The sequence below is a fragment of the Chlamydotis macqueenii genome, chromosome 1, assembly GCF_036417535.1.
Source record: "Chlamydotis macqueenii isolate bChlMac1 chromosome 1, bChlMac1.mat, whole genome shotgun sequence".
Taxonomy (NCBI): domain Eukaryota; kingdom Metazoa; phylum Chordata; class Aves; order Otidiformes; family Otididae; genus Chlamydotis; species Chlamydotis macqueenii.
In genome coordinates this window covers 80698835-80725424 of record NC_141556.1, presented here as the reverse complement: position 1 = coordinate 80725424, position 26590 = coordinate 80698835, and the positions used below count along the sequence as shown (strand labels likewise).

At 37.7% G+C, this 26590-nt stretch overlaps 1 protein-coding gene across 3 annotated transcripts in view; it reads left to right on the top strand.

The window, feature by feature from the left end:
• Positions 1-26590, top strand: part of LOC104486043 (potassium voltage-gated channel subfamily KQT member 1) — a 517969-nt gene that overhangs the window by 272044 nt on the left and 219335 nt on the right. For all 3 annotated transcript variants that reach the window (XM_086758236.1, XM_086758226.1, XM_086758232.1), the window contains exons 13-15: positions 15468-15543; positions 19159-19253; positions 20234-20274. In XM_086758236.1, the coding sequence (XP_086614362.1) occupies positions 15468-15543; positions 19159-19253; positions 20234-20274 (212 nt within the window). The remainder of the gene's footprint in view (positions 1-15467; positions 15544-19158; positions 19254-20233; positions 20275-26590) is intronic.

The window sequence follows — 26590 nt, the reverse complement described above, 5'->3', positions numbered from 1 at the left end:
TGATTTTGTTCCTGAAGTAAGATACCTACACCTCATTACATTAATTTTATTTTTTCAATACCATGTAGAAATCTGGCTTCTCATAGATATATCTGTTTTTTTTTCTATCCCTCACTTAAAAAATCCTGAATTTGAGCATAGTCTTCTTTGAAAGGGTTAATTTCACCTCTGCTAATATTATATGACTCTATTAGTTATTAATGCAGTCAACTCATAAACACAGTTTAGAGGGTACTGGCCTTGGAAGAACTTTCCAGGAGACCAATATATCAAATCAATTCTGAAGTCCCTTGACCTCAGGATAGAATTACAGGTTTATAATTTACTCAACACTTACATGACCCGGAGAACAAAGGATTGCCAAGTCAGTCAAAAGTAAATTACTCTTGACCTTAAATTAGTCATTTTCATGCTATTAAAACTATAGCTAAATCACTGTTGAGATTATTTTGAGCTTATAAATCAGGTTTGTATTTTTCCATGTTTATGCTTACAACCTAGAACTATACACATTCTTTAACATGTATTGAATTATTTTCTGAAAGTTACCAAACAGTTGAGCTTAATTCATGGAAGTGTATTATTAAGTGTGTTTATTTATACATATCTGTGTGAGTCTCTAAAATGTCCAGTTTTCTTGTGAAAAGCTATATGTAATATAGATCAGCAAGTTATAACTGTAACTGTATACTGTGTAGCGGTAAAAATTTTGTAGGATGATGCCAGCTGCCTATTTCTGCTGGAGAGATTCTGCAATCCTTACTCAGGTACAGGATCAGCTCTATTGATGTTTGTCGGCTGAGGCATGACAGAGCAGTATGTGTTGTTGACAACATACATTGTTGACAATATTTGTCCCACTTTGCAGTTATGCAAAAATTGTGATGATAAATAATTGAAGAACATACCCTCCACACTATTTTTAATTGCATAATTAGGGTACCATTTTGCAAACCTTAATTTTGAACCTAGCTCGATACTTGTCTACAGCCCATATAGTTCAGTGAAATAACTCATGTACAGGATTACTTAGATGTGAGTTTGCAGAATCAAACCCTCCATTAATTCTGATCAGATCTTAGCCTACGCAGGTATTTCTCATCAGTCATTTGGAAAGTTAGCTAGTTCTTCCTTCTCTAGGCACTTCCATTAAAGATTTCTTTTTTTTTTTTTGAGAGGTGTAGGAGAGGTGTGCAGGTGCATAAACACTTTGAGAGTTTAATGCTATGGCTACCGGTAACAGAAAACTGGAGTTCCACAATATGATCTGAGATATTTGAAAAACAATATGCAGAGATTCTATGGGTTTTTTTAACTTCCAGTGCATTTTCATTACCTCAGTCATGCAAAAAGAGTTTTCAACATTCTCAATAGTCTGTAATAGCTCTGTCACCAGGATGCCTGATATAGGAAAACAAGTTGATGGAAGTTGCTTTGGACAGAAATAACGTCTTCACTGCAGCTTTCTGAAAACTTCAATTTCTGAAAACTTCCATCACATCAGGCAGACGTGAATTCCTTCCTTCTCCAAGCCAGAAGGAAGCATCTCCATACTGTGTTCATAAGCTCAATGTTTGAATGTATTTTATTTTTTTTTGGACCATTTTAGGTCTTGACATAACATAGACTGGAGTTGTAATCTGGTCAGTCAGGAATATAGTCTTCAATAGAATGCTGCAGTCTTGATTTTAAAACTGTCACAGGCGATTTATCACATAATTTAGATTAATGGTTAATTTGCCTGTGCTTAGTAGAAACTGGCTTTAGTGCTACTTGTTGACTTCATGTGTCCACCAGAGCTCAGCTGAAAATTGATTTTTTTTTCCATTGCAGCTTCTGATCCAAATATTTCAAAAAATATTCTGTTCGGTTTGAATGAAAATGAACCTTTTTTTTCAATTTTTTTTTTTCACAAAATTAGAATGTGTTTCCTATTGGATTAAATTCTTTATTTGACTCAAAAAGGAACCTTCTTCTCTTGCAGACGTGCAAAAATAGCGGAGGATTAGGATTACGAAGCTTCTGAAAACAAAGTTGGCCTTCTGTTAATTAATATCATGATGGATCCACATTGTGAGAGACTTAGGTTAAATTATTTCTTCAGTTTGAAGGGATATGAGTATGTTGTTCCCCAGAAGCATGCCCTGCCACCAGATCACAGAATATTCTGAGTTTGGAGGCCAAGACCCAGCATCCCATTCTGAAAGGAAACACCTACGGAGACAGGCACTTAAACAGCCTTGTCCCATCTGCTGATGAATGCCTTAACTACAAGGCTGGAGAGTTGCTTACGTCCTTTGGTTGGTGAATATGTAGTTACTCTATGCAAGCAAGCCTAGCTGGGAGGAGAATGGCAGAGCCTCAGGTGCCAAGGCTCTCCTCCCCTTAAATGAGGAAGAAGAAGGAGAAAGAGGAAGATGCTGGAAATAAGAGACCTAAGGAAGGACATTAAACAAATTCTAGGTGGATGAGTGTTTTATGTGCTGGTTTGTTACACAAAAATCATCTTTCACAGTCGTGTGAATATTTTCCTGGCTACATTCCAGTTCCTTGCATGCTGAATTTGCAAGTAATTGTGTGCTCATCCATGTTAATTGATAATATTCATGATGCATTGTAAATATGTAATTCAATTCTAATAAATGTCCCCAGCAGAATATTGCTCATTCTGTCAGAAATGGTTTTCAGAGTGAGAATGCATAGGAGCTAATAACAGGTGTAGCATAGACATACCCTAACATACAAATATGTAAGTTAGGGTATGTCTTTGAGTATACTAAATCTTCGAGTATACTAAAAATCAGTTCTTTATTCTTAGCTCTCTTCATAGTCGACAAGTTAAGAAGCTTGAGGAGTGTACATGTCAATACTGACATGTACATGGACAGTTTTTGTAGCCAGGAATGGAGTGGACTGTATTGTGCTGTGGATCGAACTGCACCCCCAATGTGCTGGGGAGACAAGCACTGTCTCTGACTGTAACAGAGGAAGAGCTGCTTTAAAGACTCTGTGCTTGAAACTGCTCATCTCTTTGACCAAAAATTGCCACATTAAAAAAAAAGAAGAAAAACAACCATCTCTGGTATTTATGAACTGTTTGCCTGGATCTGTTCCCTTGAAGAAAAGGTATTTTGCTTCAGATAAGTGATAGTATCAGGTTGATCATCACTTGTGACACTATATAATTCAGGGAAATTATCAGCTATCACTCAGACTCAACTGGTTCACCAGGTTGTTAGACGCATGTGATTATTCTACTGAGAACAAATTTAAAGATGTTTTTGGGATAAAATGGCTTTATTTCCCCTGTAGTTCTCGCAGCATGAGGCCTGAAAATTTGAGAAAGATTGAAGTGATGATAACATGAATTTTAAGATGGGGAGGGGAGCTTAAAACTTGAGTCTGGTTGGGCTTCATGGTTGAGAAGGCTGGTAATAAGAGAGATTAACTGTTTTGTTAAATGCGAACAAAGTAGTTTGTATTAAAAAAATGTTCCTCTCTGATTCCTGGTTTGTCAGCCTCTGCTTCATGTCATGTGAAGTTAAGTATCTTTGATTCATGGAGTGTTGTGTAAACGTTTCTTGATTTCTATCTGTTCTGGTTTACACTTCTGCCCTGAGGTTTGCTTTGAGTTTCAGGTTTGGGCAAACTGAAATTGTCAAAGTAAATTCACTTTAAATTGCAGTGTTTCAAGTGGTTTTGCTTCAAATCCATGCTGAGCCTCAGATTTTGCATAATTTCTTTTTGCATAATTTCCAAGCAAAAAAGATAAATTGTCTCAGGATCCTTTGGAATGGGGTTGAAGTTTATAGGTTTCTGCACTTTTAGAAAACTCAGCCTGTAATTCATTATCAAACCAGTTCAATGTTGTACGGACTTGTTGGAGGGTGGGTGGATATTGGGAATCTGCTGTATAACAGGTATATTGGAAGTGAAGAAACATGTCCTTATTTCAGCGTCAAATGGACAGATGGTCATGACCTACTTCACATTTTTGAGCACTGAAATTTTGGACTTGAGTACATGAACATTGTTCCCAGTTTTTATTTCATTCTTACAGAGAACTTCCAAGAGGAGTTCTCAGATTGTTGTCAGAGAACAATCAGTGGAAATGTCTCCATTGAAATACAGATCCTTTTTTTAAAAAAAAAATTATTTGAACATGTTTCTGTATCTAGATTTTAAAAACAGCCTCAGCATTGCTGACATAATTAATTGCTTTTATTAAGTGTTACAATTACAGAAATTCAGTGATTAACCACCTAAATGAGTGCATAATTATTTAGAAACACTTTTGATTGTAGTACTGGCATCCTCAAGGCCCAATTAAAAAAAAACCAAACAAAATGCACAAAAAAAAAGTAGAAACCCAAAAGCTTAAGACTTTGAAGCACTAATACAAATGGCTATTATCCTGTTCATTGAATTACCTCATATGGATATCTTTTGCTTCTCTCAGATCTTCACTTGCTAATAACTTTCAGTGAACACAGAGCTGCTAATCTTTCAGGTGGAAAAAAATTCTTTAAAATTAAGTTTTTCCATGGGAAAACTTTGATGGGGAGAGGGAGTTTTATTAATTTGATTTTATAACAGAAGGAGTTAAAACAAAATTCATTTGATGCAGGCATAGTTTAGAACACTGTGATTAGTGGAAAATTGTCAAAATTAAGTCCATACCAATATTTGAACTCGATCTGCCCAGTATAATCTACTGTTTCATGGGATTCATAGCTTAGATGTGCCATTCTTTAATAATATCCTGTAAACGCGTTTACATCTTCTCTAAGGTGTGTGGTCTTCATTCTGCACCAGATGATGCAATGTAGAATATATGTCTTCAGGGTAGAGTCCCAGTTACTGGCAGGAGAAAGGGCATAAACCAGATAAAATGCAATAATTTTATAAGAGAATAAAATGTTTCCTTTTTTGAAACAAATGTGTATTAAAATGGGACAAAATCAAGCATTATCATTTCAGGCTCAAATGCTTTCTGAATCTTTTCTTTTCATAATAACTTTTAAAATATTTTTCCTGTGAGTTAGGATGGAAACAAAGACAGGAAAATTAGAATTCCCCAGAGCATGAAGACACAGATTTCCTCACATACTTTGAAAAAAGAATTTTCCTGTTCTTTAATAGTAAGTCATGAGCAATCGGTATTTGAACACTTTCCTTCTGTTCATCCACTGTGTGAGCTAAAGGTCTACCAGAAAAAAAAGATAGCATCTTTTCCTGAAGGTAAAGAAAAAAATGCACAACCTTTGAACAGAGTGTAGTTTCTCGATAAGCAAGTGAAATGTCTTGAAACAAGTAGCTAAGCAAAACTTCTTGTTTCAGTGATAGTTTTGCACAATGGATGCGTGCAACTTTTAGTAAGATATTTATTTCTGTAGTAAACTATTGATCAGCACTGCATAGTTTTAGTATTAGGCAAGTGAGGCCTGTACGATTTTTATGCATATTCTTAGATGAAATATATGGTGGAAAAATAATAAGTGTCTGTGACCACACAAAGTTACCGGTGAGGTTCTGTGAGTACTATCACTATTGTCTGCAAAATAGTTTATGGACAGTAAAATTTTTTAAAAAGGAAGATCATTATTTTTGTCCAGTTTTGAAATGCCAGTTCCTCTAATGGCAAACCAATATTCTTTCTTTGCACATGGGTTTGGAGAAACTGGTGTTGGAGCACAAAATGTGCTGTGACTTGGTGATGGGAGTTTGCAAGGCCATTGTGAGAATATATGTGTTTTTGATAAGACCTTTGAAAGGCAACTTTGAAGGTGATTAGATAGCAAGTCATTTTTAGACCTGGCTTTTGAGAATCTTTTTTGCTGGTATAAACTGGGATATTAGAGGATACAAGACATTAGGGGAGGGCAAGGTGATGTTTTCTTAAAATGGCTAGTTTCAGTGATTCACACTGTCATCAAGTACTCACAAATACAAAGATGCGTGTACCCAAGCAGTCTGTCCACCATGCTTGTATCCCAGCTGCACATATCCAGGCAGGCTGCTCAGGATTTCTTGCAATTGAGTGGAGGGCCAAGTAATGCTTTACTGAGTCTTCATTGTGCCTGCTGGGGTCTCCTTAGGATGGGAGTCAGGTGCCAATGAACCTTTCTTGCCTTTAGGAGCTGACAGTGATCAGGATCTTTTACCTTTCCATGTTCTCCCACCTCTGTGAATCTTTTGGATTTATTCTCTGTCCTCTGTCACCTTTAGACTCCAGCCCTGTTCTGTGTTTTCCCACCATCACTTCTTAGTGGCTGGAATCCTTTTTTCAGTCTAGGTGGAGGCAATTCCTTACAGTACCTCTTCCTTAGTGTTCCTGAATCGGGTACCCTCAAAAGCTGCAAGTAAGTGTGCTGTGATGTTGATGGTCTGGGTCCCACAGGCACCTGCCATCACCATAGGGCTTTTTGTGCTGTTTTTCCCTTTCTGATGCTTCCACACACAGACTTCTCTATTCATTCTCCATTCCTGCCAGTCTAAGTATTTCCGTTATGCATCTCTATAATCACTGATAGCATGACTTAAACCACAGGCAGAAAACCAATGATATAAACGTTTTAGGATTTCAGTCTCTTCTTGCAGTTCCCCAGAGAGCAGTACTCTCTCTTCACTACACCAGAGCATGGTCTCCCTGCCAGGCCAGGGGCAGTGCATCTGGCACTGCTGAACGTCCCTGGGAGACAGACAGGGCTGGAAAAGGCTAAAATTGCTGCTACTCCAGTTGGAGAGAGGAGCCTAGAAGCTGAATACTGACAAATTTAAATAAAAAATAAGGCACTTTTAAACAGTATATAAAGGTCTTTGTATCAAGGCCAGATGCCTTTCTGGAAAGTTACTTTGGTCCTACACGAGGTTTTTGGCTCAGGGCAAGGGCAGCTGTGTGAAATGCAATCCCCTGCACTGTTGAGCAGGTCACATTCATGATCTAATGGTCCTGTTTGGCTTCAGATGCTGTGAGTGTCTTGCTTTGCTGGATATCTGATGAACATGGAGCTAATTCCCAAACAGGTTCCTCAGGTGCTCAGGAGAAGAGGAGCAGAGGTTGTGAAGGTAGAGAGGGGAGAAATGCTTTGGAAAATAGCCTCTGCTTAGGGGGCAGTGACAGGGCAGTTTAGCCCAAGCCTGCAGATCAGTCTCCCTTGTTCCTTATCATCATTAAGGGAAAAAGACATTGTCACTACTCTTTTTTTTTTTTATGCTGAGTTATTCTGTAATAATGGGACCGCTAATTGCCTTAAAATCCTCGGTGAAGTAAGCCTCATGACACCTTCATGACTTAGACAGGTTTTACGCTTACTTTATAGACATATAAACTAGAGCACAGCCAGGTAAAAGGACTTGCACAAGATCACCCAGAGAGACAGAGGCCAGTTAAATCAATCAATTCAAGAACCCAGGAGTTGTATTTCCATAGCCCCTGCTGTAACTACTAAATCACAAGAGCTACTAAGGAAAGATCCTGCCAAAACCCACTGTTTTTTGTTTTTTAAAACCACAAGAAGCATTTTGCTCAATTCCACCAGTCTCTCCCCAGTACTTGGTGCAGATTAATTAATTACTTATTTTTTAAAAGAAATGTAAAGCCTTGGGCAGCCCAAAAGCCATTGAAGTTTTAATTCTCAGAACTATTCCCTGACTTGACTGTTACCCAGTTCCTATTCAGGCAAGATAGGAATTAAGATTAATGACCTCAAACAAACTGGTATTTCAGAGAATCAGTCTTTGCCAGGCATTATATTCTCATGACAGAAAATCATTGAGGCATAAATACACCGCTCAGTCATTGGTGTATATTAACAACACCACGTTGTTCCCATAAATGCTGAATACAGTGAAGAGGAAAATTAAGTCTTAAAGTTCATTAATTTGAGTTGCGGCATTTTTTAAAGTGAGCAAACCAGAGCCCATCAAATAAGGCTATACCGTTCTAGTTCCCCCCTGCACTGCTGTGAAGCCTATTCAGCTTCCAGAAAGGCATCTCCTCTGCTGGGAGGTTGTTTGGGCTTGGTGATGGCTGTCTCTGCGGTGCCTTTTACTAGCCAGGCATTCAGTTCTGTTGTCGTTTTTTAAAAGGCAAATTGATGAAGACCGAGTCTTAAGGAGAGAGAAGTGAAAAAACACCTTTATCTGCTAGGATCAGCAACTGTTGTAATATGTGGGGTAAAAACATGTCATTGTCTGTCAGCGTTTGTCCGCCTCCCAGGAAGGTGGTTGTGGCTAGCGTCTGTTTTCTAAGCAAATGAGAATTGGCGTGGGGACAAGAGCATTTCACCTATCCTGGGACCAGAAGTAGTCACGGTGCAGCGCTAAACCAGGAAGTTATTGTGGCGATTTTTAGAAGCTGTTTGCTCAGGAAAAAGAAAAAAAAAAAAAACAAAACCAAAACAAACAAACAAAAAAACCCAGAAAACCAAAATATTTCTGTGTTTGTATTTCCACACTGAAAAGACAGCCCTATGACATCATCTTGTTTGTTCGGACACTGCAGGAAGAATGGAAGAAATAAAATGGCAGAAAAGAGACCAGGCACTTTTATTTTGCTGCCAACAAAACGTAGAGGAAAGATGTAACCAAAATACCCAATGGCTACTTTAGTTCTCAGAGACAGTTCAGCAGATGAATTGTTGTTCAAGGGCAGTTGGGCTCCCAGACACAAGAGCATTCTGTAGTAAGCTTAATTACTCATTTTAATTATGCATTTTAATTAGAAAGGGACTAACACAGAGCTTTTCTCCCACTTTCTCAATAAACCCACTTTGTAATATTACAGAACAAACTGGTAACTGAAAAATCCAACTGTCTAGGGTTGAGAAAAACAACTCAAAGTTCAAGGGGTTTTCTTCCTCATTAAATCACATTCAATGAGCAGGTTTCATCTACCTCTGATTATTTTCAGGAACTTTCTACTTTTTTTTTTATTCTGTTCATGGACAACATCAAGAAAACACCCAGCACTGCTGCTTCTCCCAGTAGTGTTTCCTCTGCCAATATATTGTCTTGCCTGTTGCTCCCTATAAATGATGTCTTAGTTCTTCCCCTTCTAACAGTGTTTCTCCTCAGAGCTGTTCTTCTGTCCCTGCACTATCTGTCTTGCCTGCCCAAATCCCTAGGAGCACTGCTGTAGGAAATCTGCTTTCTTTCTCATTCACTTCAGGGAAGGCCAGGTTAGAGAGGCAAGTAGAAGCCGAGGCAATTGCATTCTGGCATGAACTCAAGAGAGGCAGCAGTGTGTACGGTGATGGATGGATGGAGATAGCAAATGCCACAACATCTTCAGCAAAATAACCAGATGCCAGAATGCAGCCCCCCACAAACATGTCACTTCTGTACTCTTTTCTGCTTTGCCTGGGATTGTACCTGCTGAGGAGGGATTTGCAGAATCTGCAGCATTCCTTTATAAATTGAGGCTGTCAGCAGAGCTTGGTGAAGCCAAATAGGCCTCCAGGCTGCTGTGTTTTGAGAGAAGCCAATCCTAATTTGTTTATAGTTTTGAGCCAAACATGGGCTTGAAAAAGGTTCAGATAAGGATATGGTTAGAACAGAGATGAGGTAGGTTTAAGGTGCGACTGTGATTAGGAATAAAGGGAAAAAGAAGGTTGTGCCAACATTTTCTGAAATGTTCTCTCAGTGCAAATGGCATCTTATAAAATTTCCATCATGTAAGTAGTGGAAATTCTCCAGAAGTGTCTGTTCTTCACAAGGCTTTGATGAAATGTTACAAGACTGGAAACCTCTTCTGTTATATTTATGTTGTACTTTTGTACTGCTCCTGGCTTGGGGTGAGCTCTGGAATCTGAATCATTGCCTGACATTTCCAGGTGTTTGCATGTCAGATTCAAGCTGCAAACTTCTCTTAACTTGAGCAGTCTAAAAGACTTGAGGCATTTTGTCTGGCTTTGCTTAGCTGAAGGTAATACTAATTTTATTTTCATTTATTGGTAGGAAGATTTTTTTTTTTTTTTTGGACGTTGTAACTTCCCTCAGTATTTAAACACATTATATATGCTTCTTTTCTTTATGGTTTTTGTGATGAGAACCATCTCTCTCCACTACCTCTCTCTATCAATAGAAGGTCCACATAGTGTGTGTGACTGCATGTGGACTAACTGCTGTGCCTGTCTGTAACAAACTCTCTAATTTTATGTCCTTTATTATTTCTATTTTCTCACCCTTCTTCTTCCCCAACAACTTATTGGTGCTTGCTGTCCATATGATGGGATAATTACACAGTTTAACTACATTTAAATACAGGTGATATTTATCTCTGCTAAATATTCCCCTTCAGTACCAGTGGGAATCTTCAGTTTAATGAAAAATCTTGCCTCTGAAAGTGAATGGCCTGTGCTGTGTGCATCTGGATAGAAAAAGTACCCTGTGATTCCAGCATTTCATGGTTTATATTGATTCTGGTAATGCTTTCAGGGCAAATAAGGCTTGCTTTATATTTTACCTAATAAAACACCAACTCATTTGAGATAATTGTACATGAGAAAAATTAAAGTTATGACTGAGAATCAAAGTTCTTTCCCAGAAACAGAGCCAGAAAGTGAATACTCTTAATCAAATGTGATGGGAAAACAAAAAGGCAGATGGAGGGCTGAGCTTCTCAAGTAACTTCTTTACATTTCAGTTGCCATCACTGACCTAGTCACTGTTTGTACTGGCTTAGAAAATAATGTCAAGTGAACAAATCCAGAATAGATTATGCTGTATTTTACTCTGGGCAGCAGTTACAACATTAAGAGTATTAAGAGTAGAGTTTGTGTGACTTTATGTGTATTTTCCTGCTAAGAAATCAAAACGTAACGAATGAATGAAGCTCAGCAGTAATCCAAGTACTGTAAGTGTGTATCCTCAAACCAGTTTTGCAAATTGGGACAGAGAGCTATAATTGACCTTGCTGAAGTGGCCTTTATTTTCCACAGTTCATGATCAAAGTAGTTACGTTACACTGAATAACTCCTCTAATTCATGACACCTGAATAAACGGCAGGAAAACCAGCCTGGAATGCACATTCTGCTATCTGCAGCCATCCTGCAGCACAGCCTGAACACTTTCCTTCCCCTCATCTCTACACTGAAGTGAACTTTAATAATTAAAAACTGCTTCTGGACTGAAAGGTGCATCACACTGATAACAGGCCTGTTTGGAGACTTAAGCTGTGCCTCAGCATGGCCTGGAATAGTTGTAACTTTACTTGAGTTTACGGTCCATTTCCATTTTTTTTTTTTTTCATTTAAAATATTCCCTGGCTGTTCCAAAGCACATGAAGCTGAAACTTATCAGACTCCACACAAAAGAAGAAGAGTAGGTCTGAACTGGCCAACATAAGCTCTTAACAAACCGACTAGTATATAAAAATAAAAGGAAAAAAAAATCCCTGTGGATAGTTTCCAGGGTTGCTTTGGATTTGATCATCTCTCTTTCCTCCTCTGGTTCAATTATTTTCAACTGAAAATGTTTGGCTTCTTTGGCTTAGGCTACCTCCTTTCTGCAGTTAAGAAAAAAAAAAAAGTCTTAAATGCATCCAAGTGTTTTAAGCTGAAAGTGGTGACTTTTCATGGTGCTGTCTGAGCCATGAGCAGAGGACCAAACCCTGGGGCTGCAGAGCCTCCTTGACACACAGCCATCCTGCCAGGCTCTGCAGCCACACAGGGCTACTCAAAACCTGCAGAGGGGAAGGTGAGCCAGCCGGTAAAGAGGGGCCCCCATTCCCCCTCATCCACTAGAGCAGTTGCTGGAGAGTTACTCAACATCGGATCAGGGCCAGGACTGCTTGTTAACATCTATGTTCCAGGCTCTCCACCTGCTCCTCTTTTTCCCTGCCCTACCACAGTGATGTGACAGCCCAGGAGTCCATAAGCCAAACTAGGTGAGACCCATTGTAATTAAGGATAGGTCTGACTGCTTTTAAAATTGAGCATCCTGCCGAGCAATCAGTTGACAGAGAGGTAAGGAACACATGCTGTTTTGCAAACGGGTCCAAGGCTTGGGTCCTGCTTAAAGTCATAGTAATAGATGACATCAGTATCATTTATGGATCCAAGTATATGTTATTTTTGTAGACATTTCATAGTATCCATTATAGTTACAGATGTTACAAGCTTCCATTATTCATTTTTTTTATGTGCTCATAACTTTTGAAAACCCTGATTAATTCTGTTCAAATGTAATTTTATTCTCCATTACAGTCTCTTGGGGGGAAGGTTTCAACAAAACCTTCTTACCTGCTGTTTAGGTTAAAAGGCAGGAATGTATGCTGTTGTCTGCCAATAAAGCTCTAACCATATTCTTTTAGGCAAGTCATACACAAAAAACAACCTACCCAATAGTAACACCCTGCCTCTGCATGGACCCCATCCTTATGAGGTCTAGAGTTTATGCTTGGTTTTATGCCTAAAGCTTTTAAACAATTTAAATATTTTTTTTTTAATGTACTAGAGACCATCTCCTTGTGTGTGTGTGTGCCACTGCCCTCTGCTGCACAGAGGGAGGAGAGCCTGGCTGCTCTCATAGGGGCAGAGGTGTGGTCATCCACCCACCCATATTCCTACTGAGAGCAAGTGCTCAGGTCATTTGGGACCTAGAGCTATGAAAGCAGTTAAATCTTCACCCCCATGGGAGTTAGGCTCCATAATACCTGTGAACATCTGTCCGTTTCTGTCTTCTGTCACTAGAAAATGCCACATGGAAAGAGTCTGCAAGTACGGTGTCCACCACAGCCCCCTTGGGTTGTTGTTTCATGAGTTGCACATCTCAAAATATCTAGGAGATACACTGCAAGCAGTGTTGTGTTTCTATTGAGTATTACTAAAGCATGACATAAAGCACCTCTGGCCTTTTGTTCTATCCTGTTGTATGCTTCTAGCATGTAACAAACTGATACCCTCAAGGCTGAAGGGGTTTTGTCCAATCCAAGTTTCTGGGCTAAAAATATAAGGATTGGCAGGATATGTATATTGGGCTAAATACAGGGATAAATGTAAACTGGCCAATAATAGGTGTGATTATACATTCTGGACATCAGTGATAGGAAACTATGAAAATCAGCTAAAATTTCCCAAAACGTTTAGGATCACAGTTAGCCACACTGCCACAACCCCCCATCAGGAGGATAGCTCTGCTTACTGTGCAGAGCAGGGAGTTTAAGTCATCTAGAGCTGCTGTCATCTAGACCTTCTGTGCTACTTATGGATTTATTGAGGCAATTAAGATAACACATCCACATATCTCCCTCTATGGATTTGCACCTTCCCACGCTGTCTTTTTTCCTTTAAAGCCAGGTTTCAGGTATTTCTGTCCCTGAGGGTCATACTAGTGACCATTAAATCCAAACAGTAAGTTATTTCTTTTTCAAAATTTCTTCCTAATGAGATTAGTGTGAATTTTGCCAGTTGGAACACGCCAATATCAAGTGCTTTTGAATTATAGTCGGGTGATGTTCTCTACTTTATTTCCCAAATAAATAACTTTTCTCTCTAAAAATGAGGCCTGTTCAACTGTGCATCAGGTTCCAAGAGTCAGCCTTGTGGTTTTGGACACTTAAACTTGATAACACATTGGAGAAAATTCTGTAGCCCTGATTTCTGCTGAAGTAGGGGAATTAGGAGGAAATTGCTACCTTGGTTTGTTTCGATCTCTAACTTCATCTATCTGAAGCTGTTTAAACAATGCACAAACCATTTCTTATGGATTACGTTAAAAAAATCCCAAACCTCTTAAGTATATATATGAATTCTCACATCATTTAGAGCTAGGGGATAATTTCATGGTTTTGTCTTTACTAGTACACAAAGGAAATAGGATAAACCCTAAACCTTAAATTGTGAATCTTCTCTGGTCATAAAATATATATCTTACTTGTACAGGCTGACGGACAAAGATTTCTCTATCAAATACGTGCCATTTACAAGCAGAATGCTGTCTCCATTCTAGTCACTGGCCACAGGAGCTCAGTTGGGGCCCTGAGTGTCAAGCTGAGAGCTTTTCTGTCACCACAATAAAGGTCCTGTAGGCTAAACTACTGGTAGGCCGTCGGTGACACTTCTGAAATCCCTTTGATGGGCTTACACAAATGCAAAGATTTGTACTTACACAAGACATTCTTGAATCTGCCCACCCTGTATTGTCTTCTGTGTGTTTGCCTGTGTGTGAGTATATATACATGGATATATGCATGAATATACATAGATATATGAAGTGTGAGAATTTATGTGGTATAAACATCTGAGTTTCACACATATTTGTGCATGTATTTACTATTAAACTGGGACTTGAAATAGAAAGAGGAAGAAAATGCTACTGAAAGCTTATTTTAGAAACCCTGTTCCTGTGGCTGTGGTATCTCACTCAATCAGAAGCACTAATTTTATCAAAGAGAAACTATAAAACTAAAAAAACTATGCTAGTTCTTAAATACAGTCCCTGTTTGTTTAGCTTTTATTTACTTCACTTTGAAATAATACACTGTAATCTTTCCACTTTTTAAAGATTTTATCTCTAAACTGTGTCATTCAAGTAGATGACCTAGAAAATACTTCCTTTTCCCCAGTCAGATATGCTGGGAAGAGGCGGCAGATTGTGTTTTCAAAAGACTTGAGAAGCTTGCTGGCAAGCTTTCCTAGGGTTATCATCACATGTCAAAGATGATGTCTGTATAGAACAGACTTGCTAACAATGCTGCTTCCTTCGAGGGAAAATTTTATTTTCTTTATTTCACTCATTTTGAATGAATGAAGAAGTCCATGGGGAAGGAGTCAGGCCTTAAATAAATTACTTGTTCTGATAATTACCATATTCCTGCTTCCTCTCTACCCCAGCAAAAATCACCAGAAATAAGAGGGTGTGGTAATTAATTGCCAGCCAAGTGGCACAATTAATGTTCTGCAAATACAGTATCCTCTAGGTGAAGTGGTATTGCTCAGTTATAATATGTCCAGTTCTGTTTGAATAACAATGGACGCTTGTACACACACATAAGTGCCAACAGGGTGTGTTGTGTTAACTTAAATTTTTTTTCAGATGTCATACTTCAATTTTTCTTTCCTTCCTAGAGAATTCAAAGTACTTTTTAAAGGACTTAATTTCTGTGCAATAGAGCTTATGGGCAAACACTCAATAAAAGCAAAATAGGGAATACAGTCATGGTTCTAAAAACATTTCACATTCTTCAAACTGATGCCAGTTGTATGCATTGACAGTAATCCTGTCTAATCCCCTCCACATGTATTATCTTTGTCCACCTGCTTTCATTGTCTCACTTACCAGGTTTTTATACTTAGAACCACAATATACAAGAGGGTAAAGTAACAAAACGAAGTACACATGCACACCCAGTGTGTTTTGCTACAATTTTGTGTTGTAGATAGAGTCAACATCTTCTATTAAGATATTTTTCCTACATTTTTTTCCCCCACTGGTGCATGTCTGTGTTTGTCTTTCTTGGCAGATTAACTGAAGCACATCGAACAGCTGTAAAAGTCATCAGAAGAATGCAGTATTTTGTAGCCAGAAGAAAATTTCAGGTGAGCAGCACCATTAAACATAAGTATAATTTGTAGGCTTGAGTATATGGCATTGAAAGTGCTTGGAGAGTTGAACTTGGCTTTGTGCATGCGGTTGTAATAAGTCAATGTACTGTTTAGGCTGTTGGCCTCATACTTACCTTATGTGGATTTTTTCATAGTGTTGGCAAAACTATTGACTATCCGTGGGTATAGTACAATGCAAAAACCTTCTGAACTTGTGGAGTCAGCATAGTTATTTTTCACTTCTCTTTTTAACTACATTTGTTTTGTTGGAATTTTGTTCGTTCATTTTACTATACTGACCAGTATATGAACTACTTACCCATCTACTAGAAGAAGCAAAGAAAAGACGCTGTCGAAGTGTCTGCTAAAATACTGCTACTGTCTATACTGATCATCTAGCAACTGGTTAGAGAATGTTCAACTAATTGTGTGCTATGCATGGCTGACAGATCAACAAAACTTCCTGATGAGCAATATACTGTGTAAAGTTACTTTCATGTTTGTGGCCCACATTTCCAAATTTGTTCCACAGAAAGAGACATCACAGAAAGGCCTTATTTTACAACATTGTGGAGCCCTCTGGAAATTTGCTGTCATTTTTAGGTCTTAAGTTAAATTTCTCAATCAGGTGACAGAGTGCTCAAAGTAAAGCTGCTGAATTGGAAAAACTGTATTATTTTGCCTATTTACTAAGATCCATTATGATAAAACTTGTTTGGAATGTGATTCTGGTATTACTCTCATCACCCATGTGCTGGTGATGCCATGGAAATGAATAATTAACTTCTAGCCTGATTTTGAAAGCCCCTGTTAGTTCCATCTGAAGGTTCATGCTTTTTCATCCAAGAGGGTCCACTGCAAGTTAATCAACTTTCATGATCCTTTTGAAGAGGTTTTAAAAAGATGAAGCAAGAAACTGAATTTCAAGCAAGTTTGATCAGAGCTGAGCACTTAATTGCAAGGGATAGAAGTCTGAGATAAGCTCACTGCACCCAGAAGACTGAATTAGGGCAGACAGAATAGCACATACATTTCTCAAGCTCATGCAGAAATATGTCTTCAAATTACCTCATCTTACAAAAGAAGCCTAGAAGTCAGGTTGTTTAACTTAGCAAACAACAGAAGTATAGGATTATGATGTAATATGATGTAAATATACCACAAAGATAAACACTATGGGAAATTTAAAAAAAAAAAAAAAAAAAGAAGAAGAAGAAAAAAATTAAGAACACCATTCCTGGAAAATAAAATCAGTATATAAATGAGTTCGGATAAAAGTTACGGTATTTCAAACCACCAGAGAGACTGGGAGTTCCGGAGCTGTCAGCCGATAGCAGTCATGGCAAACCTCCATCAGTCTATGGAGAGGACTCTGTGAGTTGATGTTACTGATAGGGAAGGAGAAGAAGGAATTATCTTCTTGTTGGTTTTTGTTTGTTTGGGTTTTTTTGTTGTTTTTTTTTTTTTTTCTGGGGGCTGTGAAATATGGCTTATAGGACTCCTCATGATAATTCGATTTTGGAGGCTCAAGGCTGCGAAATGTTCTTTTGAGTTTTGTGTTAGGAACACGCTGGATGTAGAATGCTGAGCCCAAATGACCAGGATTTGGAATTATGGACAGAATGAAAGTTGAAGAACTTCATCAAGTTCTGCATTTACCAAACCTCCCTGGAAGCCCATTACCTCCCACCTTAAGTTGTATTGTACTAGCATTTCCTAATAAAAGCATGATAAGAAATTGTTCCAAAGTTTGACAGGACATAAGATGCTGAGATCTAAAGCTTTATGGGAAAAGAGGAGAGAAAAATGGTGAAAGTTCAAGAATATTTTTACTATGCTTTAGAGAGGACTCAGGCAGACTGCGGTGTAGAGTACTTTGCAACTAGTGGATTCAGAGCTGATGATTTGGTAAAAGGGATAACAGATAGAGGACTTATTTTGAAGGAGAAAATAAATTTCTTTGGGAATGAGTAGAATTAATTATGCACATAGTAGCCCATGGGGGAGAGAGGAAGGAGGTGGGGAAAAATACCCAGCATATCTAGGCTCCGCTCCATGCATTGTGTTTAAATAGTGTCCAAAAGAAAGGACAGAGGATTTAGCCAAAATGCTCTCAAAGCACCCCTGCTAGTCAATCTAAAGAGTGATACTGGCACTGTTTCTCTAAGTGAAGACAATAGGCTGCTTTTCTGGCCAGAAATAGTGATGTGTCAGCGTCTGCAAAATGTGAAGCTGGGGAACGCAAAAAAAAAAAAAAAAAGAGGTGATAAACTGAAAGCTGAAACCTCCCACCCCCGCAAAGTGTCTCTTCTCACAAATGCACACAAACATACACGCGCACTACCAAAGCCATGAACTCTTCTGAAAGTAATAATGCAGGTAAGTGCTGACGGCTGAGCATAAGGAAGGCATTTTGTCACGAAGAGCTTTTGCTTCTTCATTCATTTCACAGGATTTGTTTCAATTCCAGTTCCATGCTTTCATTTTAAATTTCTAGGATCCTGTGGCTGCCTTCCAAGCATGACTCCAGCACATACTGTAGGTGTTCAATGCATGTGTGCAGTGGTGCATGCTAATGGCTCTGTCTGGAGCTATGGCAGAGTGGAAACAGACAAGAAGATGACTAATGAGCTGTTTTCAGTAATTTCCAATTACTAGATTTGCAGTTTACCTTTCTTTTTTTTTCTTCTTTTCTTGAGTCGGAGCCAAAAAGGAGACATCTTGCCCTGCATTTCCCATAGGGGTTGGTATGGCTCTGAAAATGCTGGTGTTTTCGGAAGGACATCATTGGTGTTTATTACACAACACACACACATTAATTTTACTCCATAAAATTTTACCATCCTGTGCTTTTTATAATTGCATAACTTTATGCAAATTCTCTACACTTGTTTCAAAATTCTGCCTTAGCAGTTTCAGCAAGAAACCAGAGCTTGACAGAAGCATCTGGATTCCCATTAGAATGGGAACAAAGCCAGGCAGATGGCAGTTGTTTAGCTTGCTTCCATTTTTTATCTGTCCTTTTTTATTTATTTGAATTGCACCTTTTTTCTGACCTACTAGTATAATTAAAGGCAAAGAAGTGCAAACAAAATCTACATGCAGCGGTCTTCAGACTTATGCAAAGCATCTGTCCTCCCAGTTGCTTAAGTAATAGTATTTCTGTCACCATCTTTAGTCTTTAGAGGCATTTGATTCTGAGTCCAAGTCTTACGAATTGGACCTATCTCTGTGGTTCAGTCCTCTGACATGATGATTAACATATGGTTTTGGAATGAGCCGAGAGATATCGCTCATGGTAGTCTTAGATAAGTTATATATCTTGGGTTTGTGTTTTTTAAATACACCATGAAGGTCTAATATTTTGCTCAGTATGAAGTAACATGAAAACATGACTAAGTGACAGTAATGGGAATCATTTGGCTCCATCTCCACAATAAATATGCACTGCTGCAATGCTTACATATTTTTTATTCATTGAAACAACTGTTGCAAAATGGCAAGCGAGTAACCTCGGGAAGATAAAAAATAGAATGAAGGCCTGTCTGAAATAAAAATCAAGTTTAAACTATGCTTACCTTTCAATCTCATGTATGACTTCTTTCACAGCAAGCTCGGAAACCATATGATGTACGTGATGTGATTGAACAGTACTCACAAGGACACCTCAATATGATGGTCCGGATAAAAGAACTTCAAAGAAGGTAGGCCCTGTCTACCTCATGAAATATTTGATTTCTCTGGTGCCAGCTGTCTTTAGGAGAGATGTGTACTTAATGAACAGTAATTGTCCAAAATTGCAAGCACAACAGGGAGCACAATATCTAGAGGATTTAACTTGGAGTCATTTTTAACCCTTTTTATGACTGAGTTTACAGTTATATTTTATTCTCCTCTCCTCCTCCAAGCAAAATTAAAAGAAATTAAGGTTCATGCTGTGAAGTTTATAGTACAAAGTGAGCTTTTCTGCCCTCTCTTTAGAAAAGGAAAACTTTTCAAACAATGATTTACCTTTCTATCCTTTCTCCACATGTGAGAGAAATCTGATTCATTTCTGCTTCTCTATCTATCTGAAACTATTCTCTTCTCACATTCTTCCTTGCACATGCTTTCTCCGAGTTTTGGGATCACAGCTGAAATATTTTGCCACAAAACTATTCTGTTCTGTTGCAGCACAAAGTGCTTTTCTCTTTACAAATTAACACTGCGGGCTGGGACATCAGACTGAACTCCTCTGGCCCATAAATGAAAAAAAAAAAAATTCCTATTGAATGGAATCTACTGTGTCAACATATATAGATATTAAATCCGCCTGCATGAGATTCAAGGAATAGTTGCAAATGTTATTAAGAAGCTATTCGGTTTGTGTGGTCTTTGTTATTAGATTACATATGACACAGGAGAACTATGTTTTACTTACAATATGAAAGTCTAAAAAATAAAATATTAGTACTCATGAAAATAACAGTAATAATATGGTTTGATTTTGGAAAAAAACTCTAAAGAACTAAACTGCTGATGATATGTGCAGAAAATCATATTAGTGTCATGTTTTTACTTGCTTTGTTTTAGATTTAAAGCTACTGTAAATTATCATGTAAATTATGCTCATCTGCTTTTCCTAGCAACAGAGTCTAAGTTGCTTATTAATTGTACTGCTGATAATTCACTGTTTGCTTTTCAGATTGGACCACTCTTTGGGAAAGCCAGGCCTTTTCCTCTCAGGTATAGCAACGGCATGTTGTGTCAAATGTTTAGCTTCATAGCTTTGTGAAAATAGCCATGGCTACAGTAATATGGATTTATAATCCCTCCAATTATGCATGAATGTATAATTCTGTTGATAAGCCCTGGAATGACTGTGGAAGGATACATACCTTGCATGGTGCTTGGTAGTGGACTAAATGGAAATTAAGAATAAATTATAAAAATGTGTATCAGTTCATGATAAGTTGAAAACATATTGCTGGAAAATTTTCCACAAAAATATTCTAAATCCTTTGTGCAGGGGTTAAAATATAAATTGGTTCCACTTAAAAAGATTTCTTTCTTTCTGAACAGCCTATGGGTTTTAGTTTTGGAAAGCTCAAAGGAAGATCAAGGATATCATTCAGGAAGAACTGGGGTAAGCTTGAAAGCTAGAGTGATAGAAGTGGTATGAAATTCAATCATAAAAATGCAAGATTAGGCACAGGGAAGCTAATTTTTTTAAGTATCCTACGTGCTAGTAGTGGTGAACAGTCTGTCATTTTTTATGGAGAAGAAAGGCCTGGTATGCTAATTAACTGTAAGCAAATGCAATTGAATGGAAGAAAACAGTGTGATATATCCACGAAAATATTAGTCTGATCCTAGGATCAGGAGAGAGGTTTTCAAGACATACATGTCTTTGCACATGACAAAGTAAGGCCTTATGTGGCATATTGTGCAAAATTTTGATCCCACATCTTTAGGAAAGACTAACTGCGACAAAAATAGGAAAGAAATTATAGGATGATTAGTGAAAAGGAGAACCGATTCCATTAAAAGGAAACAGAAGTTTGCTCTTTTCAACTTAGCAAAACAAAGGGCTGGAGAGAGTTGTCTGTTAAATCTGAAAGGGCAGTAATTACCTGTGGGAGGCAAAAGAAATATGTAAGGGAAAAGACAGTGCAAGCAGAAGAACAAATGTTTGTGAACTGACCATAAATATGCTTAAGGTGAAAATTGGAGAGAAATCCCTGGCTCTGCACAGCAGTGAGATTCTGGGAAAACTTTGTGGTAGGAAGGACTGAAAGTCACAGTCATTTTTTTTGTTGCAAGAGGATTAGTTCAAATTTCCAGAGGCCTGGTCTCATTCTCCATCCTTACAAGTTCAAAAGTGGAGTCCCATATCCCCAGGTGACTTTGAGCACTCATGGGCATAAATGTAAATGAGGGTGCCAAAGTTATTTCAGAGCCTTTAAAAAATGCCATATTATCAGTGGTTAAAATGATTTATACTGTCAGAATGAGAAGCATCTCTCAAACACATTTTTAACATCTGATTGCTGCAGAAGATTCAGTAGAACAATCCTCCTTCCCTGTAGCTGAGCTGGTTTTGAACCACAGGAAAATAATTTGTCAGCTTGAATACATGTATAAATATTTATGCTCGGGAATTCATTTCACAATGTGCAAATTAAATTTATGGAAGAACTTTGTTTACCTTCAAGAATGTATTATTTTGTTTCAAATGTAACATTACCAAATTAGAATTGTAATTTGTGCTCAAAAAAAATAGTGTTAGAGGAACTTTTTATGAAACAGCTTCTTGTTGCAGAGATGGGGAATAATTAGAAGTGTTAGCTGCAAAGAAGCTAATTCTGAAATAATGTTCTGATCAATTTGGGAAGCTGCGTATGTTCAGGAAGTTTAGTCTCACCCAATCTTGGATAAAAGGGTCATAGCAACCATTGGGAGAATCTTAGGTGGGTCTGTGGATTTGAACAAGTGTTCAAAGTGTTCAAGCGTTGAAAAGAGTCTAAAGCGCTGAGGAAGAGCCATGGGATTGTGTCTGTGATTTATTCAGTCCTGGGCAACTAATATGCAAAGCCCTCGCTAGAACATTGGACAACAAAAGCAATGTGAATGATTGGCTTATAGGCCTGAGGTTACAGAGCAACTTACTGTACCAGCCACATCTTGAAGTGGCTGGAAATACAGCCCCAGATGATTAAGAAGGAGAAAAAAAAATTGGAGTAAAAATCTGCCACATGCTTTTTATTATTAATTATATTTTTTTTTATCAGACATTTTTCCTTTGACTTAGTATGTGGAAAAAATCCACTGGCTTCCAGAGCTAAGATAAGATGGAGTAGGCTTATCTTCAGAATTCATTCAGTCTTACTGTGGAGGGAATCACAGGACTTCAGAGATATTTGGGAAAGCCATAATCTGTGCTCTGCAGAAGACTATGGCATCTGTGTCAATGCAGCTAGTCTTTTCTTGAAACATTACTGCTGAATAGCTGCTTTGAGACCGCTTAGACGCAAAAACATGGTGGCCCTCCTAAGAATGATGCCAGCCTCTGCAGCATGCCAACTCTACAAAGTCATACCTCTTGCAAAGACATGTGGCTCTGCCCTCAAATGGACTGAATAAATACTGACTGGGAAAGGTAAAGCAGTTGTTAGGGATGCAAAACCTGGGAAGCTTAGTTATGGGTTTGCAAGAACAAAACCAGAAGTTATTTGATCTAGTTGTTGTTTTATCTCAACCCTCCACAAATCCCCCCCCAAAAAGTGGTTCCAGATAAATGGTCTGCAGAACTGAAGCTAGGGTTAGTTTATGATTAGTCCCGGTATTATGCAACCCAGCAATAATCAAGTAATGAACAGTGATGAGTGGTTATAGTATTGGTCTGTTTTGGGTGGAAACAAACTCTTTCACTGTCTTCCTCCTCTGAAAATAGAGTTCTTCCTGAGTTTTCCTCAGAATGGATAGCTTTTTCTACATTGAAAAGGTATTTTTCTACATGAAAATGTATTTTCAATGGGATATATTTTTCCAATTCAAGGACATTGCTAAAACCCTCAGTTGTAAACAATATGGGGTTTTCCTCCAGACTGTTATTTTTGTACTGATGGCAAGCAAAAAAGAAATAATAATGCAGAGAAAATTAAACCACCAAGGACAAAAACATAAGAAGATTTTTTTCTTTCCAGTTCCTTTTTTTTCCCCTGTTTTATTATACTTCCATTCAAAGAATCTTAAGGTCTGATTCCAAGCCTGTTGAAATGAATGGGAGTATTTCCAGTGACCTCAGTGGGTTTTGGATCAGGCTTTTACTGAAACCCTGTTGTCAACTTTGATAATATTATATGAAGTAATTGCAGTGTGTCTGTAGTATTATTACCTTTCAAAAGTGAATGATGTCATAAAAGATCCAGAATCTGTATTCACTGGAAGCAATTATTGTTATTTTTCAAGTTAGTTTCTTAAAGATAAAAAGCACTAAAAGCTGTGTTAAAACAAGATAAGGACACAAGAACAGAATAAAAGCCATGCTGGGTCAGACCAGTCTTGACTCCAACGGAGCCAAAAGCAAGGTGCTTTGGGAAATGTATAAAAAAAGGGCATGCATAAGCCTCTAACCTTCCTGTGAGCTTTCAGCCATTTGCACATCAGAGACTTCCTGACAGGGTTTCTGTGTATTTAGTACTCCTAACCGGTTTGTCCTTAACAAGCTTGGCTAGTTTCCCCTGTAAACTTTTGACATCTGTAATATTTTGTGACAAGAATTTTTGTTATTTAAGTTTCACATATACATATTGTGAGGAATCCTCCCTTTTTGCTTGTTTCGGTCTTGGCATCTACTAGCTCTCTTTGAAACTCCTAGTACCAGGAGTGGATTTAAAAACATTAAGATGATTAATAAATTTTCCAAAGACTTGAATCCCAGTTTTATGAGCACATCCAGAAGACTGTGTCTTAGTTTAATTAAAAGCGTGTGTCAGTGTTCCAGGTAACACAATTTTGTAAGATGAAATGAAGATTCCTGTAATAGTAAACAAAGCACTTAATAATTGAAAGTGTTGATATAGAGGCAAAGCACATATTAATAAAATTTCTTGAATTTACAAAGCAGGCATTTATGTAATGATACAAATAAGAAGAGTGTAATACTTGACCTTCACTACACATGGTTGAGTTAATTGATTTTGAATGCAATTTTTGAGACTTACTATAGCTTTTCAGGGGCAAAGGTGAAGAATAATGCCAAGGTTAAACAAAAGATCCAGTGTTTGGGTTCAGAAAAGTATGCAAAAGACTGATGTTTATCTGCAGTTCATCTGAACCTCTTGGGTCTGCATAACACAGGTGGGAATCCGTAAAGAAAAAGACTTTCTTGTAAAATTTTGATAGTTCCATTGTTTGCTTTTTTCCCATTAAATGCCACCTAAGCTTTCTGATGCTATTTCCTTCCCAGCTGTTAAAAAGAAATTGGATCACAATATCTTTTAAGGCATAATAAATATGCATAGTTTAATTTTTATATTTTTAAGTCAATTAATATTTGAAATGAGAGATACCCATATTTCTGCAGGAACTGATTTATTCCACACCTCCTGGAGACAAAATCTATGGGAATGTGGTCAAAAATAAAACCATTTAGGACATTTTATGTAGCTGTCACAGGTTCACAATCTTGTCTCTAAAAGTTAGTTTCATTTCCAGGGCTGAGCTACCTCAATGCAAAGAGCCAGCAGAAATATCACATGTATCGTACTTTGAGAGCTTGGAACCTGCAGCTAATTTATTGTTCATCCAGGTCCTCTGAACATGTTGAATTCCATTCTTAATAAATAAAATATTAAAGAAGTTTGCATTTAATTTTTAATTTGATATATTAATTGTTTTATAAATAGTACAATGATTGTGTCTAAATCCTGCCATCAGCACCTTGTGGAGGAAAGGCAGATGTCTGATGTAGTTCATACCAGATTCAGTGTATATGGATTCTCACTAATAAATTGATTTTACTGTTCATCACGAGCTGCTTGAGCAAATTGTGTAATCTCAGAGGCTGGATAAATGAAGCAGATAGGCAGACGGACCTTTTGTTTAGGGCTGTTATATTTGTTGAAAGGTGACTGTGCATCTTTAACCTGTCAAGTTACTCGCTGCAGCTAGATTTTTGCAACTTTGAAAAGCTAGAAATTTCTACTTTCAGAAACTGAAGCTGTTGAACCTTCATCATAAAACAGTTAGCTTTATCAGAAAGTTTTCTGTGTTGGAGTACAACCTTCTAAACTAAAATAGTTTGGTAGTTTACTTTTAAAATTTTCCTAAGGCTGTCCAAGGGAAATCACAAGCACCTGATCTAGAACTAAGGCTTCCCTCTTTTTAATTTCATCTGCCTATCAGTTGTAAAAGGCTCTGGCTGACAAGAGAAGATACTCAAGTCAGAAGTCATGGTGCCTAAGGCAATGTTATTATTTGCTATTTGTTGGATCCTGGGTTTAAAAGGGTAATCCTGACGCATTTTCAGAAGCACACTTGCTTTATAAACATAAGAATCTAGATCTTGCCGTAAGCTCATCACAGTTTTCTCTACATAGAGCTTCTACAGAACTGAAAAAAATACAGATCCAGAAAGTTGTAGTTGCATTGAGTTAGACAAAAAAGGTAGTGGCATCTCTTGCGCTATCCTGCTTCTGTAGCCCCAGTACTGAACTTGATATAGTTTGCCAAGGTTTTGAGGTGTCTTTAGTGATCTGGAGTATCCTAGGTGTCACAGTGCTCAAATTCCTCATTTTCTACTTAAAAAAAAAAAAAATTAATGACTTTCAGATAAATTTTAAAATTTTTGAGTTCGCTTCTTCTAGCTGCATACACCATAAAAGTAAAAATCAAGGAAGGACTCTTAATGCTGTAGAAATGGAGTAGATAATTTCCAGCTTTTATCATTTTTCAGACCATCTGGCTGCAATTCTTCTGCTGTCCTAATGCTCCCATAGGTGTTTTTCCTAAGCAAAGAAAAAATCCTGTTTTCTTATAAGTTTGTTATATTCTGATGAGATGGAGAACACTGAGTGAAAAAATAAGATTATGGTGCTGTCCCTCATTTGATTTACTCTTCTCCTCTTACTCATTTCAGATGGTAATTGATGTTTTTTTAGAAAAGAAAACAAGCTTGAATATCAAGTAATATGTCATTTATATCATGTGCTTCCATTTGGGGAAGCAGTTGGGGATGGCCTTTCTTGTTTTCTCAATTGGTGTGGGGAATACCTAAAAAAAATTATTTTTATTTACAAGAAGCATCTCTTGTTCACTTGAAAAAGAGATGTGCCAACTTTTTGCAAATACTAGGAAATAAATACAGGATCTTGTTGTTTTGGAAGTAGTATATTATGTATACTCAGGAAGACAAAGACTTTCAGGGAAGAAATTTTCATATTAATAAAGGTAAGAAATGGACTAGATGACCCAAGAACTATTCAGTCTCCTGAAGTATAATGGCTGTTGCTTATATAGTAGTGTTTTATCTGATTCAAGTCTAAGTATATAAAATGAT